This window comes from Anser brachyrhynchus (assembly GCF_964034855.1).
Source record: "Anser brachyrhynchus genome assembly, chromosome: 5".
NCBI lineage: Eukaryota > Metazoa > Chordata > Aves > Anseriformes > Anatidae > Anser > Anser brachyrhynchus.
The window spans coordinates 44455252-44475551 of record NC_137699.1 but is presented as its reverse complement, the minus strand read 5'-3'; the positions used below and the strand labels follow the sequence as shown (position 1 = coordinate 44475551).

The 20300-nt window shown below is 42.2% G+C and overlaps 1 protein-coding gene across 11 annotated transcripts in view; it reads right to left on the bottom strand.

The window, feature by feature from the left end:
- The window catches only part of NRXN3 (neurexin 3), a 993270-nt gene that overhangs the window by 123312 nt on the left and 849658 nt on the right, over positions 1-20300 (bottom strand). For all 11 annotated transcript variants that reach the window (XM_080594088.1, XM_080594091.1, XM_080594092.1 and 8 more), the window contains one exon: positions 12879-13050. In XM_080594088.1, the coding sequence (XP_080450214.1) occupies positions 12879-13050 (172 nt within the window). The remainder of the gene's footprint in view (positions 1-12878; positions 13051-20300) is intronic.

Here is a 20300-nt window from a genome sequence, read left to right as displayed (position 1 = left end):
AGTCCTCCACTAAACCATATCACTAAGGGCTACATCTAAACGTCTTTTAAAGACCTCCAGGGATGGCGACTCAACCACCTCCCTGGGCAGCCCATTCCAATGCCTAACAACCCTTTCAGTAAAGAAGTTCTTCCTAACATCCAACCCAAACCTCCCCCCTGGCGCAACTTTAGCCCATTCCCCCTTGTCCTGTCACCAGGCACGTGGGAGAATAGACCAACCCCCACCTCGCTACAGCCTCCTTTAAGGTACCTGTAGAGTGCGATAAGGTTGCCCCTGAGCCTCCTCTTCTAATAACTAAAAGCAAGGAAGAAACTGATGAAAGAAGTTTATTAAGAAGTACTTCCTATTAAGACTGCATATTACACAGTGCTAGTCTCCTCAGGGAAATTCTTGCATTATTTAAAATTATACTTGATAACGCCTCATAGAATATGGTGGGGGATATCAGTTGATTACGGAACAGAATAAACGGGACCAACCATGTTTTTCCCATCTCTGTTTGCTACAAATCTGCAAACTTTGCCTCCTCTTGAAATAATTTCTTCTGTTTGCACTGCCCTAGAAATAGCAAAGAATTCCAGGTCTCTGTAGTAACCCAGTAAGCCTTCTCAAAGAGAGGCGCAGTTCATAAAGCCAAGCCAAGAAACAGAGGCACAGGAAACATCCTGTGAAAAAATCATTACTGAATAACAGAGTGTTAGAAGTAAGGTGGACCTGTGGGAAAAGGTACTTGCAGTTTTTGTAGGTATGCTTTTTCCACTCTAACCTTTTAAATCAATTGCTTTCTTGGAAGTGACCTGAGCTGTGCAAACTGCTATGGAAAAGGTAGTAGTGAAGGGGCAAAATACTACTCAGTCTGCACATGTCAGACTGTTATGCAGAATGAATCTCACTATGAATTTGTGCAAGTTTCCATCTCCATAGTGCTCCAGGTACTTAGTGACTAATAGTGAAGACGTAGGTTGGCTGATCCAGAAAGGTTTTAATACTCAGTGCATTTTATAATATTTTATTTTGAATATAAGGTAAATTGAGGCTTTAACCCCACATTACCAATCAGAAAACTGTTGATTTTAGTAAGATCATTGCCCACCATCACAAAGAACGGCACTTATACAGCTAAGATTGGAGTTCAGGAACCTCTGGCTTCCAGTTCTGTCTGGTCCCTTTCATTTCTGACTACCCTTTCACACAGTTGCTCTGCTTCGGTCCTCAGTAACACCATTGAATTTCAATGACTTTCCGCTCTCCAGTGTCTTTTAGTGAGCAGGGAGAAGGCTGATGTGGATGCGTGAGCCCCTTCTGTCACCGCATGTCAGCTGTGTCAACCTGGGATTACAGCTGGCACTGTTCTTTCTGGAGGCAATAAGATCAGAAAAGCACAAAGTTGTTGTTCAAGCCCCTGATCCCCCAGGCAAGATGTTTGTTCTCTCTCACTCTGTGAGTGTATGTGTGTACGGCGGGGCTGTGTGTGTGTGTGTGTGTTTATATTAAAGAGAGAGAGACAGGGACAGAAGGGGAGGGAGAGAAAAGACACAATATTATAGCAGCTCCATTTGACCACAAAAACTGAAACAGTACTAACCCAGGAGAGAAACGTAACTATATTAATGTCTGTGAGTTCACTGCACTGTGCTGTCTAGCAGAATTCCTACTTTCCAGCAATCTTATTTAGCCTGATTCTATATCTGAGAAATATTTCTCCGTCTTTCTCTGCACCACATTATACAGATACATTATATGTTTCTGCAGATAACTGAACCCATTATAATTCATCTTCCTTTAGCAAACAAGAAATCTATCAGAAATTTTTGATGATAGTGCTTATGCTTGGTACCTGGACATTCATACAGTCATGGACCAGTGGGCGCAAACAGGTAGAATCATTAAGGCTGAGAAAGACACAGTTCACCGCATTTGAATATTCAGTCAGGATTATCATGCTTATGTGAGCAGCCATGTACTTTAACCTGGAATTGTTAGCAAGACCAAGCTATCAGGACATAGCTACATCTCTTCAAGTGTAATGACAGTTCCCAGAAAATAGCATGGTGATGACTTTACCAAGAAGCGTGCTGGATGTCAAAGAGAGGCAAGGGAAAATAACATGGCCTGGATCCCTCTGGGAATGCAATACATCTGTTTTTCACCACAGTATCTCAGGGTCAGGGACTCAAAGGCCTGCAGTGACTGTAGGAATTTTATCCCAGTATTTAGGGAAATCCCTCAGCTCAGGGGGTTTACATCAGATGTGCGAAGGGTAAGAACACCTCCGCAGAAAGATGCATCAGTGCTCTATGGATGCTATATCTTGGCATACTTTAAGTCATTATTCTGACATATAGCATGTCTACAACTGGGGAAGTGTAAAGCTCATCTCCTCCCTAGTTATGCTGCATGCCATACTGCCACTGTCAAAGGTTAACATGGCCTTTTAGAAGTATTCATTCTGTGTTGGTAGAATTTCTCTTACAGGGAATAGTAGTCTGTAGAACTAAGCTTAGAGGAAAGAACTGCAATTTGAGAATCAAGATCATCAGTGGAAAAAGAATCAGAGATGGAGGAAAAGTTAGAAATGCGCCTTAACTGCCTAAGTTTTGTTTTGTGTTATATTCTGGAGCAATATTTTAACAATGTAGCACAGTAACTTCTATCAAATTCCAGCTGAAGAGGGAGCAGGAATATTTCCACATCATTGTGTCTCCCTGGATAAATTAATGAGGGAAAAAAGAAAGCATTTGCTTTCCTATGAAGTAATACAAATGCAATGACTGTAGACAAGATATAAACACGTATTGTTTATGTGACCTCGTGTTTCAGGTCACAAACTAAGCCCAAGGGTAGAATAAAACTTCTCAGAAGGACATCTTTCAAGGCACATTTTTATTGCTACCATGGTGGATTTACTATCGTTCTCTGAAGTATCAGCCACTTGTTTGTTCTCTGGCTCAAGAAGATGATTAGATGGACAAGCAGGCTCTGAGAGGCCAGAATAGAAACTATTCTGAATCCAGAACCATTGGAGAGAAGTGTCATTTGGACCATTCTAGAAAATTTGCTTCTTTTGTATTTGGTATTCATCTACGGATTGGACTCTCTGGACATCTAGTCTGATGGTCAGTTTTAGTGCTTGCAGCAATATAATACATAAGCCTGTTCTTTTGGACCACACTGACAAAAAGTTTCCTCAAATTGTCAGTGCTTTCTGACAGCAATTTCTTTACCCAAGGTTATAAACAAGAGAAAGTATTTTGGCTAACTGAAATCTAATACTGCCTCTGTGGCATATAGTTAAATGTTAGGACAACCTTTTAGGTGGCTGTTATGCAGTAGTACTAAAAGACTGCTACGTAAACATATTTGTCATTCCTTCCCCCCTCTTTCCCATAGCTCAAGGACTCTCTGTGGGATCCTACATAGGAATTAGACAATCATGGCTACTTGCATGAAGGTACCATTCTATATGTACACTTCCTTAGGTAAACTCTTTCTTCTTTTAGTCCTACTGCCGTTAAGTAATTCTGTACTATCTGTTCTGCCTAGTTAGCTCACACTCCTGTATAAGAAACCAAGCATCTCCATCTTGCTTAATGCTAAGCTTACAGAAATGCTGGTGCTTGATAGACTACCACTCACGTGGGCTTGAGCTATTTGGTGAAGTTAAGGCTGCATCTCATGCAGAATGATTGAGTGCAGCATGTTGTAAAAGCCTGGACCAGTTTTAAGAAATGAAACTCTGACAGGAAGGATGAGTATTAAAAGTTGCAACATAGTCACTTTGTTCTTTTTTCCTCTGTCATTCCTCTCCTTTATCCTCAAAGACAAAATTCAGAAGACAGACAAGCCCTACCACACCTCCATGCAACTATTTGGGCATAAGGACAACATTGAAAAGAACCACAGCATTATTCTTGTGGGAAAGCAAAAAACAAAGTATACAGAAGTGAAACTGTGAGCGTAGTGGCAATATTTACATAACTTTTTTTTATCATGTGAGATTCTATCCCATCACTCTGTATGGATGTGCATGCATTAACATGTGTGCATGGGTGTTTCTGCACAAATTCCAAAGTACATTTTTTTGTTGGTGTCTTAGTATGTGTAAGTTTATATCTTAGTGGGTACAGGGTCCCAAAACTGAGTGCTCGTCTCACGTATCCATATTTATCTGTTTTTCTACCTTATAAATATGTTATAGATGTTATGGCCCTAGAGTGACAAGCTACAATCAACTCTTGATTTCATCAACTTGTCATGCTTTAATCATCCCTCTTGGCAGATCTTTCAACATATGTCACAGTACTCCCTTCAGAATGTGTTTCTCCAATGCTGTTTTATTAACCTTGTCTTTTTATATGTTTTAGCCTCATTATAAAACGCAGTAAATCTGTCAAAGGTACTTTACATGCTGTCTCTAATTCATGCTGATAGGAAGCATCTATGAGCTCATTTAAGTCCCACAAAATGAGTACGATATGAAAAATCAAAACCCACAAACAAGTGTATGACAGGAACTCTGGGGATCACATTCAACCCACAAGGCTAATCGAAATTCAGCGCTCTTGTTCTTAACTCATTACCCACTGACAGGGGCATTTGGATAGGAAAATATTAAAACCACAGCGGGATCTGGCAGTACCACAAAGACATCCCTTCAGCTTGCACATCAAACAATAGGATTTATTAATGACTGCAAGTGGTAATGTACAAAATCCACATGCTTCTTCATGGAAACAACTCGATTCAGCCAAGTTTCTTATTACCTTGGTTTCGGTATCAGTGAGAAGAGATCATAACAAGTCTAAAGAAGGGAAAGGAGAACTAAAGGGCACAAGAAGGCAGAAACTTGAGTTGGGGGTGGTAGAAAGTAGCTGCCAAAAAGAAGAGATGCTAAAATCACTTTGAAGCAGACAGGAGTTTGGGGGAGGAGGAGCCATGCTCTGCAAGGACAGAAAGCTACCTGTTTCCTCTAATAAGGCTCATCAACCAAATATTTGGAAATCATTCAAGTAATACAAGAGAAGCCGTGCAGAGGTACTCTGCAAGGATAATAAAAAACTTAGAAAGGAAGAACATTTTGCAGTGACTCAGACATCCCACTTAGTTCTGCTTTTGCGTTTTCCTTGTTAATGTCCCAATCAGCATCGGACTCGGCATTATTGAGCTCAAGAGAACTAATAATCACAGTATTTGCATATCATCTCCAATATCAGAGGACATATTAGCTGACGAATGAGCATGTAGTCTTCTCTTAAATCCTCCAGTGATGATACTATTAGACTATCCAAACCTCTCCAGCTTCTTGGCTAATGCATTACAAATTAAATAAAGCAAAGGTGGGAGAGGTAATATCCCTTATTAGGCCAATTGATACATTTTGAAAATACAGAGAAGCTTTCAGAAACACAGGACCTTAAAGAAAGCTTCTTTGCAGAGGGAGAAAAAGAAAATGCCACTAATGAAAGAACTAGGGGAACCTGCATATCCAGAAGCAAGGCTGCTTTTTACTGTGGTACTGGACTGACTCATAAAGACCCTGTCTCCAGAAATCCTGCCTTGGCTATATTCAAAAACTATTACGGATATAACACACTATTTCTCCATAATTAATTAAGGCATTTCTATTTCCTAAAAGATTAGTGTTATCTCTGGTTTGCATACAGGAGGGTTAAGTTACCTGAGTTCAGATGGTCAGTTGGTAACAAAAGCAGAGCTAGCTCAGACCCCTGCTCTACTCTCGGGAAATCTACCATGTCCCTGTATTCAGCATCAAGCCGGTGAGACATACCCAAGCCAGCATGCACGAGGCATCTGGATGTAACCTTGTGTGACCTCATGTTTCTAGGACAAGATGGGAACTAATATATAAAAATCGGCAGATATGCCTAGAAGCTGTTTCCTACTGCTCCGCTCCATGCTTCACATCAAACAAATCCCTGCTAAATTTTGTCCTTAACAACTACAACAATCACTGAATTATCTGAGGAAATTCCTCATCATAACAAGCTCTTGTATGTTTTGTGTAATTCCTTTACAAATAACCTTGAGCCTTGTGCATGTCCTCTTAATATCTCAAGAGAGGATCTCACTTTCTCCTCCTCTCTTCCTCTCCTGCCTGCCCTCCCCCAACCCCCCAAATTATCTCTTGCTGTCTTCTGGGTGGTTACGTTTAATCTCAGGATTAGGCAGCAGCCTGCAGTTTGCCTTGAACATCTTATCAGCTTCCAAGAGACATTTACAGGGAGAGAAAGACTCTGTTTTTGATAGCAGTAATTGTATTTAGCTTGTAAGATACAAGGCTATTTATCTCATGGCTGGGAAATCACAGAGGGAGAGAAAGAAATTGTTGCTGATAAAACCTAAATAAAACCAGAAAGAAAGAAGAGAAGAAAAGAAACAACACCCTCCTCAAAGTCCCTCAAGTGGAGGGATGAGGTGGAAAAGGGACTTCTTTGAATAAAAAGATCACGCCACTTTGGAAGGAGATTGAAAATATCAAGGGAAAGGTGATAAATGGCTCAAGTAGGACAAGAAATGACCTGTTTCAAAGCAGGCTATGAACTCTAGTTTGGCAGTCGTGTAAAGCTCAAGGAATTTGATTTGTAGAGATGTGAATAACCGTTTTTAGAGATATTGAGTACTAATACTCCATTTAAAGACAGCTAAAGCTGTGAACAACCAGCATTTCTGACAATAAAGTCAGTTTTTATTTTTCACAGAAAATTCCAACTGCACCTATTATTGGACACAAGGTATCAATACAACACTTAATATTTAAACCAACCTCAGTCCGTTTGCTTATTAAGTGCCCTTCCCTTTTCACATTTAGAGTATTCAGCTTCCTCTCCCTGAAACAGCTCAATTCTCCTTTCCCCCCATCCTAAAAGCCCCGTTAAATTCCTGATGCTCACGTAACTCAAGTTCTATTTGGTCTACTGTACTGCTGCATGTTTTTTGCATTTTTAAAATCCCTACAATAATTTTGGGTAGGTATTAAGGAAAAAAAAAAGTTATCATCCCATTACGACATACTTAGCACTTTGTTGAAGTATCCAATGGTCTTGGACCACTCCGTCAGCAGGACCAAAAAAACCCCACATCTCCATCTGTATCTCTTTAGTCACAGAAGATGTTTAGTAACAGAAAGATAAGGTGGAATCATGCATATCATTGAATTGTATCAAAAGGGGATAATCAACATAAATATTTTACTTGTTTCCACCACTATAATTCCTTCTCTACAGTTAAAACAGATGAGAAGTAGTATCCATTAAATCAATACACAGATGTAATACATCATTTCAGCTGTCCCAAAACTAACCTTCTAGGTAATTTTCTCAAAGATGAAGGCGATAAGGTGAAAAATACTTTTAAAATGGGTAGTCACTAGATTTTTTTTCTAGAGCTTCTCCTTTCATTTAAACAAAACACTGTAACCTTTGCCAAATATCTTCTGATATCACTGGAGTGGAACAATGTGCTGGAAAACTTCTTGAAAGATAGTGTAGGAACTCAGCCAATTTTCCTCTCTGCCTCACATCGCCTCCCTGGTACTAACAAGCAATTGCCAATCTTTCCACTGAGTAAATGAAAGTGAGTATTGTTGGAAGAAAAACTTCATGCCTTTCACATTTTAGGTTGGTAAGACAACCTAGAGCACTATCATTTTAATGTGTGCTTCTGGAAAGCAATTTGTTTTAGGCAGCGGCAAGTGAGAAAAAGATTTTTTTTTTCTCACAAACTCCTAAGGACGTAGTTCAGTAAAGACATTACACTGGCATAAAGCAGCCTTGCTGACAAAGGAAGTAATTTTATCTTTCACCATCTCCTGGCCACTCATTTTCACAACCATGTGGCCTCTTCTCCTGGGCCAGTTACAGAGGGGATAGCGTTGGTGAAATGACCCAGCTGAACAGAAGATGGGAGCAGAAATCATAAATTTGACTGTTTAAGCAGCATGAGTATGAGATGTAGTAATGAAAGAATGAGCTCCCTTGTCCAGCTCTAGCTCCTGAGGCATGCTCCTTTTCATCAGGAGCATGCCTCCGAGGTGTGCCTCCTAACACTCTCTACTTGCTACACTTTGGTTGACATACTGAAATGCTCTCAGGGAATGCAAACAGGATTCCTTTCAAATGAAATTAACACAGAAGATACACTCCAGCTGTTCAGGGACAATCAGTCCTTGAGACTGGAACTAGTCTGAAGAAAAACCTCAGCGCTGACATCAGGGGCCTCAGAACCAACTTTCTGTTTTAAAGATATATTCTTAGCAGGCCACAGAACTTGCCAGAACAGTCACAAAGTCCCTGAAGTTCTGTCATTGAGATCTAACTGTCCAGCTTCCTAAGATTCCTCACAAATGTGTACTTGAGACAGAGAATGAAGTAGGCGCACAGAAGACAAAATCTTTTTCTTTTATTCAGTGCCAATAGAACTGCAAATTAATGTCATTTGAAAGGGCAGAGACTCCTAGAAGACAGAGATCACTCAAGAGAATGATAAGAGGGAAAAATATAAAATCTGTATTGGGTGACTGAACTAATGAATTCAGATAAGGATCCAGTTGTTTAATGCTGTCCTATTTCTTTTCTTTCTTTCTTTCTTTAATGTGTGAATAAAATTCAGGGTACCATTCCCTCTCTAAAACATATATTTATTTAAATGACGGCATATTCCTGCCTCTTGCCTCCCTTCCTTTAATCTTCTCCTTTTAAATATTACTCCAATGGAGGCTTTATGTTTGTTTGTTTGTTTTTCACTCATACTTTCACAATTTAAAGCTTCTCTACGCCTAGTTTTGTTTCTTTTTCTACTGCAGAAGATGTAGTCATAGAGAATGGATGGAACAGTAGCATGGATGGATGAAGGGGAACAATCAGGCTCGTTTCAATGTATGCTACAAATTTGGCAACATACAAAGTAATTCTTTGCAAACAGAGTGGAGAGGGAAAAAAAACAACTCCCACCTCAGAACTAATGAAAACATGGGCACTGAAGTATCTGTGTCAAGGTAGAAGATTGGTTTTTAACCCTTCTGGTAATTGCTGACTCTTTGCCAAACCTCAGGATTCCTGATTTGAATCCTTCTCACCAAATTTGAGTGCCTCAAATTTTATGGGTTTCACTGTAATCTGAAACAAAGTCATGTCAGAGGCTTCATCTGCTTTAACTAGCTTTCTTATCTTACTTTTATCCCAAAACGACTCCGACTTCATCACCAAAAAGATTAATTTAGATTTAGAGAAGGCTCTCAGCAACAACATAAAAGAAAGAAAAACATCCACCAAGTACAATCTGTTATCCGGGACATACACCAGAAGTTGAGAGCATGTGAGACAGCAGAAGGGAGGCAGTCATTGAAAACTGCACTGTAGGGCACAGAAATTCATACATATTTGTTAAAAAGGGTTTACATACCCTGACTGAGAAATACGTTGTAATGATCAACTTCATGAATGAAGCATCAAGGAATTGGTTATCAATACAGCCTATGGATAAAGCCCATCTAAAGCCTATGGATAAAGCCCCTTATTGCACACTTGAGGGAGAGAAGAGAGAGCAAAACTAACATGAATAAATCATAAACAGCTCAACAGCTTTGCCTGAACTAAGTCACAACAGCTGAGCAGCAGACTGCAGTCCCACTGCAACTGCTGCTTGCTGTTTCCCACTTCTCAAGAGCTTCGTCTCAGATACCTGCACTGGGTCACTGTTCAGAGTCTTATTGCCCAGTAAGAGAGACTATGGTAGACTTGGAATGGTACGAACATTGAGTGATCATCTTTAATGATTGGGATTATTTCAGACCCAAAGCTTAGCCAAATTTAGCTTCAAGTTAATTCCCTCCTAATTTACAATTTATCTCTAGCCCTTTTCGTCACAAGAAAGCATAAAGCTCACGTTGCAGGTGGCTGAGATGTAATTGAATGTTATAAAAAACAAAATGTCAGCTTCTGAATTGTAGGTTTGTTGCTTTTCTGTTTTCCTTCCACTTCCTTGTCTTTTATACGAAGTTGCAAAAATGCATCTTTGGAGTCTTTCAATCACATTGGGGTAATTTCATTTAATTTCAATTTAACTGAAGACCACGCTTTAAGGAAAGCCAATATTCTCTCTCTCTGCTCATAATGAACATCAAACTTTTATTTGTACTTTCCATTGAGCAAGTAATTATGAGTCTAATGTACAATCCTTCAACAGCTAATAAAGCTCAGAGGTGAGCATAGAAATACCATTAAGAATGCCACCCTGATGCCCAAAGTTAGCAGCATGTGTGATGACAAAGTAGATACTTTTATTATTTTGTCAAATTTGTGAACATTAGGCTGCAGCTCTGTTCAGGAAATTATGTACATGTGAAATTGTTCATATCACAAGACAACATGGCATGCCCAAACATGCATGTGCCAGAAGTTGTTTTTTAAACATTACATATAACAATATAGCCGTCTCTTCCAAAATTGAATTAATTCTACATGTAAAATACAGGATTCCTTAGATATTATTACACAAGTTTGATATGAATTGCAGTTTCAGCAGTCTCTAGCTGAAACATACTGGATTAGTCAACCCAACCACAAAGCTTGTTCCAAAGCTGAAATTCTGCTGAACACCAGTTTAATCTCTGTACAAAAAATATTAGGTGTATGTTTAGTCTGTGAAAGATAAAATATTCATTTCAAAAGCTCCTGTTCAGTTGTCTTTTAAGCCATTACTTCCCCAGAAAGCTGAACTAATAAGGTTTGGTTTCCTGTCGCTATTGGCTTCTCTCACTGAAGTTTTTTTGCAAAGCTGAGACATCCATAATGCCTTTTCATTATATGGATATTCTGTCATTTAACATGAATTGAGATCAAGACACAGATCTTTCCCCTGGGAGGGCTGGAATGTTGCACTCCTCCACTGGTTATTTTCGCTAGCCATGTAGGACCTTAATTTCTTTTGTTTTTCAGACTTTTGTCCCCTCTGTCAAATTTGGCTAAAAATCCATTTGAAATCAGCTGGAAAAAATTAGGGAGACACATGCACACACAAAGTATGATCCCGAAGCCTTACTTTCACAGGGACAGGCTGAAAACCGTATTCCCTGCAAACAGACAGAAACTGAAATACACACATGGAAAGGAAAAGGTGTGGAATGTAAAGGTGTCCTTTTTCCTTGGGGTACAACAGCCTATGCTCTATACTGGCACAGAACGTAAGATTAATGCTAATACTATAAAACCATACATCTTCTAATGAAAACACAGGACTATCTTAACCAAGGCAGAAGCAGAGGGTACTGAGGTATACTCTGAGTGTGATTTATTTTCCGTTTTTAAAAAGTCTCTAAAGCAATGAGATGAATATTTTGTTTCTTTACACCAGGGACTTACTACAGCAAGTAATATGAGAAGAAAATTTATTCATGGGGTTTTTACTGTCTATAATTGGCTGCCAACAGGATCAGAGGCACTTTACCACAAAATAATTGATGAAAGGAGCAGAAGAAAGATGCTCAGTTTGGGCCTCTCCTAGCCACCCTACCTTCTCTAACCAATAGAAAGCAGAGCTAGAATTTAACTCAGCATGCTTGTCATTGCTTTCTTGGAAAGCTATTATTTCACAAAAACAACGATAATTATTAAAACTTACTCTTTTGCATATACAGCATCAAAACGCTGACAAAGTATCATATTGAATATGAAGTAGAGAGCACCATAGAATAGATCACTTGTATTAAAAACTTCCATGTGCACTTTCTGAGTAAGTGGAAGAGATGAAATTATCCCCTTAGAGTAATTTATTAGTGTCTGAGGTAAACAGTTAGGATATTTCTCATTATCTGAGGTTAAGTGGCTCATGGGCAACGCCTACACAACCAGCAAATTGCCTTATGTTTATCAGTAAATTCTTCCCTCCTCTATCCCAGGTCAGTTATGCATAACCTAGAAAGGAAGAACTGGAAGTTGCATAGACTTAATACTGGAAAGCAAAAAGATCGTCACTTGATCTTAGACAACCAAATGTTAATAAGAAGTATGTGGCTACCCTTGGAATTGTTTCCTTGTGCTCTTCCTACCTTTTGTAAACATCCACATCACCAAGACTCAGCTATCTTACGTACAGCAATCTGTTTTCCACTTGGGGTGAGTTTGACCTTTTAACGTGGTGACATGGTATCATAAGGTTGTGTATCACCAGTGGTGGGAGAATATATGGGACAGTGATTCAAAAGCCACTTGTTCCCTACTCCTAGTGTACTTGGTGTGATGACTTCCACAGAGAAACTGAATTGCTCCCCTGTATTTTGACCCAAAGTCATCTAAGAGTTGACAGATTTGGCTAGATTTTATATAAATCTCTACACCTGCAAACCTTAAAGAGTGAAAAACAGATGAAGAAAAATTGAGGCAAGCGTAAGGTTCATTCAAATATTTGCAACTTAATCTCTCACATTACAGTTCACCTGTATATCTATATAGTCTGTATCTTGTGACTGACTAGAGATGCCTCTCCTTTTCATAAGGTCCATTCAAAACTTTTCTCACTTCAATAGTTAGAAAACATCACAAGTAGCAAAACCAAGTTTGTTGTTGAATCAGGTTTTTGACTCTCTGCAGACCCAGGATTCACTTAGAGACCTCCAAAATAGCATGAGCTACGTGTATCATACCACATAGTTGTCATGCTTCACTCTTCGTATATATATAAAAAAAACATTACTGTGTTTTCCGAAAGACAGAATACGCACCACTAGGCTCTGGTCAATTTATTGCCGAGATGAAGCAACAAAGATTTATATAGTATCCGGTTGTTGTTAAATGTTAGTTTGTAGATATGGGCAGACAGAAAGAGAGACAAAAAAGACAAAAAGACAAAAAAGTATGTACCTGTCGGGTAGTGTTCATTCACTGGCCAGCTGTCAACCTGAAGAGTGGCGTTGCCACCGTTCCTGGTAAAGCGCACCACGTGGTATTTGCCATCATTTACAGGTGTGCTTTCCTCTTTAATAGAGATGTCCACTGTACCAATATTGAAGACCACACCAATCTTGCCTTGCTCCTGAAATGAAAGAAAAAAGAAAAAAATGTTTGCAAATTGCTGCATATTAGGAGAATGTTCCCGGCCTATAAATCTCTACTGGGTAATTGTGCCAGTAGATGGCACTACAGAATACACAGAAGCATCATTTTGAGCTTTGTCAGGATACATTTCATTGGCTCTGCTTCGATGCTAACATCGTCTTCTGCACTCTTCTTTACAGCTTTCACCTGAACATAGTGACTCATTTGCTCTCTTAAAACATCGCAGAGGACAGTTGAGAAATCAGGCAATAAAACCAAAGGGATGTGGATATATAGTTACTTGAGCAACAACTCCACTGATTAATTATTCTCCTGTTCAATTGCCATCTGAAATGCAGCCACAGGCAGGCTTTAACTCAACTGTTTCACAAACAGATTAACAGAACAGAACAGCCCTCACCCCCCAAAAAATAACCATGAGATCCAGCAGGGTGAACACAGGTACAAGGAGGAAAGAATTAGAAGGTAGCAAAAACATATTAACCAACTTTGACCACCTGAGGGAAGCTAATTACTCCTAAGCCAAATGGAGAACACTCCAGACTTTCAAAGGATGGGAGTGGCTGCAGTCTTTACCTTTTCTATATCACACACTTCAAGCAATGACTTACTAATAAAGCAGTCCCCTGCAGTGTTCTCCCAAAACTTTCCACCAGCCATTGACTGAATGGGAAGAGCAGACAGATGCAATTTTACTGGCCATAACACGTTTTCCTGCAGCTCGCCCCATCTAGTTCCAAGCAATAACCAGATTCAATGACTTGAGGTTGTAAAATGTGGACCCAAAGTACATCCAGGTTAGATACATAGAAGTATAAATATTGATTTAAAGGATATCAGAAATCCCCACCAGTGTACATACGGAAGCAACCAAAACACACCTTCAGGCCTTCAGCAAGGGAAGGCATCAGTGTGCTGACCATCCGTACCATAAAATTGGCATTAGCCTTATTAGCTGTTTTAACAGAGAAGTCAAGGAAGAAACAAAACCAGAGAGTGGATAGCTGTCTCATATCTAAATATAGCCTCTTCAAAACAGACCTGCAGTATAACTCAGACTTCTTTTTTTCTAATGCTATCCCTCTATTCTTTGAACTACAATACTGTTATCAGTTCAAAAGGAAAACAGTCCTGCAGCTAAAGAGATCACTACAAAACTAGACTGTGCTTCAATTACTTGGAATTTGCACTGTAATAGTATGCACCCTAACATTACTTTCTTTCTCCTTATAATGATAAATTTTAGACTTTACTATGTACATACTGGATAGCAAGAGTCTCATGTTCATTCACACTACTGTGCTTTGGACTGACTTCTCTGCAAGATAACAATGATCTTTTTACCCCTGTAACAGAGGGTAAGTGGACTGATGCTCCCAGCAGATGCATGAACTCAGACATCATTTGAAAATAATCAAACTTTCCTCTCTTATGCTACCCCCAAAATACAGGAGTTTTCACTGAGCAGAGATTTATTCCAGGTAAGGCTATTGCTGGCATAGCTTTACCATTTTTTGACTTATAAAGTGATCTTGTATCACTGTGAGTGAATCTCTTGTGTTAATAAAGTGTCTCCATAGTAATTAGCTAAGAACAAGCGATTACTTCTTCCTAGACAGCAGGACTCAAAGAATGTCTACTGACCAGGTCACTTGGTTACTGTCTCCATATATTTTCGCAAGGTGCTGCCTTATAAACAACCTCCCAGAGAAACTCTCATACTGCTTTTCAGTCACCCTCAGAATGTCAGTCATGTTCTCCAAACTAGCACAGTGACCGCTTAGAGAAGAGTCCACCCTGGTGAAGACTTAGCGTAAACATGTAACATGAAAAGCTACGCCATGTCTAGTGGAACAGATAGCTGCCACCACCACCACCGAGGAAGGGATTAAGAGGTATTCAGCAGAGAGAAAGATATGTATTTTCAAGCCCTACAGGCTGAATGAAGCAGAGATAAAAATTTGTAAATGGGGAAGGAGACAGTGAGAAGTTTAACTAATCTCCCCTGAAGAAGGAGAAAACATTTCTGATCTCCCCTTTGATGAAAATGAGATAGTACCTTTCACCATTCCCTTCCCCAGGCTTGAAGGACAAACCTAATTTAAAGAAGTAGTGAAAACTCATGGATAAGAGGATAAACTGCAATAGAGAAGATTCTGCAAGTGGAGGACTGCAAACTGCGCCCCAACTTGGATTACTGCATCCTGGTCTGGGCCCCCAGCACAAGAAGGACACACACTTGTAGAGCAGGTCGAGAAGGGCCATGAGGATGACCAGAGGGCCGGAGCACCTCTCCTATTAAAGAAAGGCTGAGGGAGTTGGAGTTGTTCAGCCTCGAGAAGGCTCCAGGGAGACCTCATGGAGGCCTTCCAGTACCTAGAGGGGCCTTATAAAAAAGACGGAGAGTGATTTCTTACTTAGGCAGATAGTTACAGCACGGGGGGGGACAGTTTTAAACTAAAAGGTGGAAGATCTAGATCAGATGTTAGAAGGAAATTCTTCAGAAGGTGATGAGGCACTGGAACAAGCTGCCCAGAGAAGCTGTGGATACCCCATCCCTGGAGGTGTTCAAGACCAGGTTGGATGGGGCTTTAAGCAACCTGATCTAGTGGGTGGCATCTCTTCCCATGGCAGGGGGGTTGGAACAAGGTGATCCCTACGGGGGAAGGGAGAGGCACGGAGAGGACACGGAAAGCTCATGTGGTTAATAGGTGGCTCAGAGGCTGGTGCCAGCATAGAAATTTTGGGTTTTTTCACCATGGGGAGCTTTACTCGGCACCCGGCCTGATGACCCCAGATGGGTCTCTATCTCCAAGGGGAAAACGGATCCTAGGCCAGGAGCTGGCGGGGCTCATAGAGAGAGCTTTAAACTAGGTAAGAAGGGGGACGGGGCTCAAACAAGGCTTGTTGGAGCTGTGCCGGGGGAAACAATGGCTAGGCCGGGGAAGAAGGCGATGGCCCAGCTGAAGTGCATCTACGCTAATGCACGCAGCATGGGTAACAAACAGGAGGAGCTGGAAGCCACTGTGCAGCAGGCAGGCTACGACTTGGTTGCCATCACGGAGACGTGGTGGGACCGCTCCCACGACTGGAGTGCTGCAATGCCTGGCTATCGGCTCTTCAGGAGGGACAGGCAGCACAGAAGGGGTGGTGGCGTGGCTCTCTACATTAGAGAATCTTTTGATGTTGTGGAACTCCAGGCTGGGAATGATAAGGTTGAATCCCTGTAGGTTAGGATCCGCGGGAAGGCCGGCAAGGCTAGCATCCTGGTGGGGGTCTGTTATAGACCGCCGAACCAGGATGAGGAGACGGATGAGGAGTTTTATAGGCAACTGACAGAAGTTGCAAAATCGTCGGCGCTTGTCCTCGTGGGGGACTTCAACTTCCCGGACATATCCTGGAAACACAACACGGCACAGAGAAAGCAGTCTAGGAGGTTTCTGGAGAGCATGGGAGATAGCTTCCTGACGCGGCTGGTCAGTGAACCTACCAGGGGTGGTGCCCCGCTAGACCTTCTCTTCACAAACAGAGAAGGACTGGTGGGAGATGTGGTGGTCGGAAGCTGTCTGGGGCAGAGTGACCACGAAATGGTAGAGTTCTCTATTCTTGGCGAGGCCAGGAAGGGGACCAGTAAAACTGCTGTCTTGGACTTCCGGAGGGCTGACTTTGAGCTGCTCAGGACGCTGGTTGGCCGAGTCCCTTGGGAGGCGGTTCTGAAGGGCAGAGGAGTCCAGGAAGGCTGGGCGCTCCTCAAGAAGGAAATCGTGATGGCACAGGAGCGGTCCGTCCCCACGTGCCCAAAGACGAGCCGGCGTGGAAGAAGACCGGCCTGGCTCAACAGAGAGTTGCGGCTGGAGCTTAGCAGAAAAAAGAGGGTTTATAATCTTTGGAAAAAAGGGCGGGCCACTGAGGAGGACTACAAGGATGTAGCGAGGCTGTGCAGGGAGAAAATTAGAAAGGCCAAAGCTCATCTGGAGCTCAATCTGGCTACTGCCTTTAAAGACAACAAAAAATCCTTTTACAAATACATCAACGCGAAACGGAGGACTAGGGAGAATCTCCATCCTTTACTGGATGCGAGGGGAAACCTAGTTACTAAGGATGAGGAAAAGGCTGAGGTGCTTAATGCCGCCTTTGCCTCAGTCTTTAGCGGCAATACCGGTTGTTCTCCGGACACCCAGTGCCCTGAGCTGGTGGAAGGGGATGGGGAGCAGGATGTGGCCTTCGCTATCCATGAGGAAATGGTTGGCGACCTGCTACGGAGCTTGGATGTGCGCAAGTCGATGGGGCCGGATGGGATCCACCCAAGGGTACTGAGAGAACTGGCGGGGGAGCTGGCCGAGCCGCTTTCCATCATTTATCGGCAGTCCTGGCTATCGGGGGAGGTCCCAGTTGACTGGCGGCTAGCCAATGTGACGCCCATCTATAAGAAGGGCCGGAGGGCAGACCCGGGGAACTATAGGCCTGTCAGTTTGACCTCAGTGCCGGGGAAGCTCATGGAGCAGATTATCTTGAGGGTCATCACGTGGCACTTGCAGGGCAAGCAGGCGATCAGGCCCAGTCAGCATGGGTTTATGAAAGGCAGGTCCTGCTTGACAAACCTGATCTCCTTCTATGACCAAGTGACGCGCTTGGTGGATGAGGGAAAGGCTGTGGATGTGGTTTACCTTGACCTCAGTAAGGCTTTTGACACCGTTCCCCACAACATTCTCCTCAAGAAACTGGCTGCTCGGGGCTTGGACTGGCGTACGTTTCGCTGGGTTAGAAACTGGCTGGATGGCCGGGCCCAGAGAGTTGTGGTGAATGGAGTCAAATCTGGTTGGAGGCCAGTCACTAGTGGAGTCCCCCAGGGCTCGGTACTGGGGCCGGTCCTCTTTAATATCTTTATTGATGATCTGGATGAGGGCGTCCAGTGCACCCTCAGTAAGTTTGCAGACGACACCAAGCTAAGTGCGTGTGTCGATCTGCTCGAGGGCAGGAAGGCTCTGCAGGAGGATCTGGATAGGCTGGAGCGATGGGCTGAGGTCAACTGCATGAAGTTCAACAAGGCCAAGTGCCGGGTCCTGCACCTGGGCTGCAACAACCCCAAGCAGAGCTACAGGCTGGGAGATGAGTGGCTGGAAAGCTGCCTGGCCGAGAAGGACCTGGGAGTATTGGTGGATAGTCGGCTGAATATGAGCCAGCAGTGTGCTCAGGTGGCCAAGAAGGCCAACGGCATCCTGGCCTGTATAAGAAGCAGTGTGGCCAGCAGGTCGAGGGAAGTGATTGTGCCCCTGTACTCGGCTCTGGTGAGGCCGCACCTCGAGTACTGTGTTCAGTTTTGGGCCCCTCGCTACAGGAAGGACATGGACGTGCTCGAGCGAGTCCAGAGAAGGGCGACCAAGCTGGTGAGGGGTCTGGAGAACAAGTCTTACGAGGAGCGGCTGAGGGAGCTGGGCTTGTTCAGCCTGGAGAAGAGGAGGCTCAGGGGCGACCTCATCGCTCTCTACAGTTACCTGAAAGGAGGCTGTAGAGAGGTGGGGGTTGGTCTATTCTCCCACGTGCCTAGTGACAGGACGAGGGGGAATGGGCTAAAGTTGCGACAGGGGAGTTTTAGGTTGGATGTTAGGAAGTACTTCTTTACCGAAAGGGTTATTAAGCATTGGAACGGGCTGCCCAGGGAGGTGGTGGAGTCACCATCCCTGGAGGTCTTTAAAAGACGTTTAGATGTAGAGCTTAGGGATATGGTTTAGTGGAGTACTTAGTGTTAGGTCGGAGGTTGGACTCGATGATCTTGAGGTCTCTTCCAACCTAGAGAAATCTGTGAATCTGTGAATCTGTGAATCTTTAAGGTCCCTTCCAACCCCATCCATTCTGTGGTTCTATGAAATGGCCCCTCAAGCTGCTAGAGAAAGGAGGGAAATGAGCAAACTGGCACCCTCCCTACCCCAAACAGACTGCCACCCATTTTCACAGCCAAGGAAACATACCCCTGCTAAAAGCAGCACAACACTTGGTTGTAACTGAGAAACACCAAAAAAAATGTGTAAAACAAATCATGGCCCTAATCGAAGGCCTCCTCCAGCTTTATTCAGTCCCTTCTTGGGCAGAGCTCCCCATGACTCTCTAAGTTTTGCAGGAGCAGGACATTAAGCCAGATTTTGATACTCTTACTCGGACTGAGTAGGAGTTTGTCATGAAAATGTTTCCTTTCCAATTACCAGGATAAAACACAATGTAACACAATTATCTGAAAGCAGGGCTATTGAAGCCATACTGCACACACAGACTTCAAGATACAGTTTATTCAAGGTATTTTATATCTCTAGGGCACCAGACTCTCTCTGGAGAAAGAAAAAAAAAAAGACAAGAAAAAAAGCAACAATTACTTTACTCATTCCTGTTAGAAAGAAGTAATGCAAAGCAGAAAGAAAAACCTACAGCAAAGGACAATGACTACGGACACAGGGCAAATTCAGGATTTATTTTCAAGATCTCTTCATTTCCACAGTTTCCTACACTACAACACCTCATTAAAAGCAGCTTTTATGAAGACTTTTTCCTTCCTTCTAAATTTGAAAGACAAACTTTACCATTAAAATTTAACATTTCATGATGGACATGACCACTTTCATTCAATTTTCAGTACAGATAGTAGCTTTTTTTTTTTTTCTTACCAGACACAGGTATTAACTAGACCAGCAAGTATACGTCAAAGAAAGATTTACTTTTGAACCACTATGTTTATTTTGTAGTTAGAGGAAAAAAAAATCTATCCATAAAGGAAGGGAAAGGATGAATACATAGCCGCACGGAGTATGTAAGTCACATGCTCCAGAAGGGCTCCAGAGAATTTTAATAGACTGTGTGTTTTTTCCTCTCTGCATCAGCATTCACTGGGCTGCCACAAACACCTTCCATGAAAAGGTGATCATGTGTCCCCCAAAATTGCTGTCCTCAAAAGCCACGTTGCCTTCTCCTCACTTAATACCCTTTTTTGGAGATATACTTCTGCCAAGACTTGAGGCAAATAATTATGATTACATAATTGAATGGTTGCAGATAAATTACATGCACAAAAGAAAGCAAAGTACTAAAAAGAATGTACAAGGCCTCACCTTGGTGTCTCTATTCTACGCCACCCTTCCACAAGCTCCTGGCAGCAGTTGGTTGTTATATACACTGCTCCCAAAACATTAAGAACATCATTACATAACACAGGGACTAATCTACAGCCTGGGATCTGGA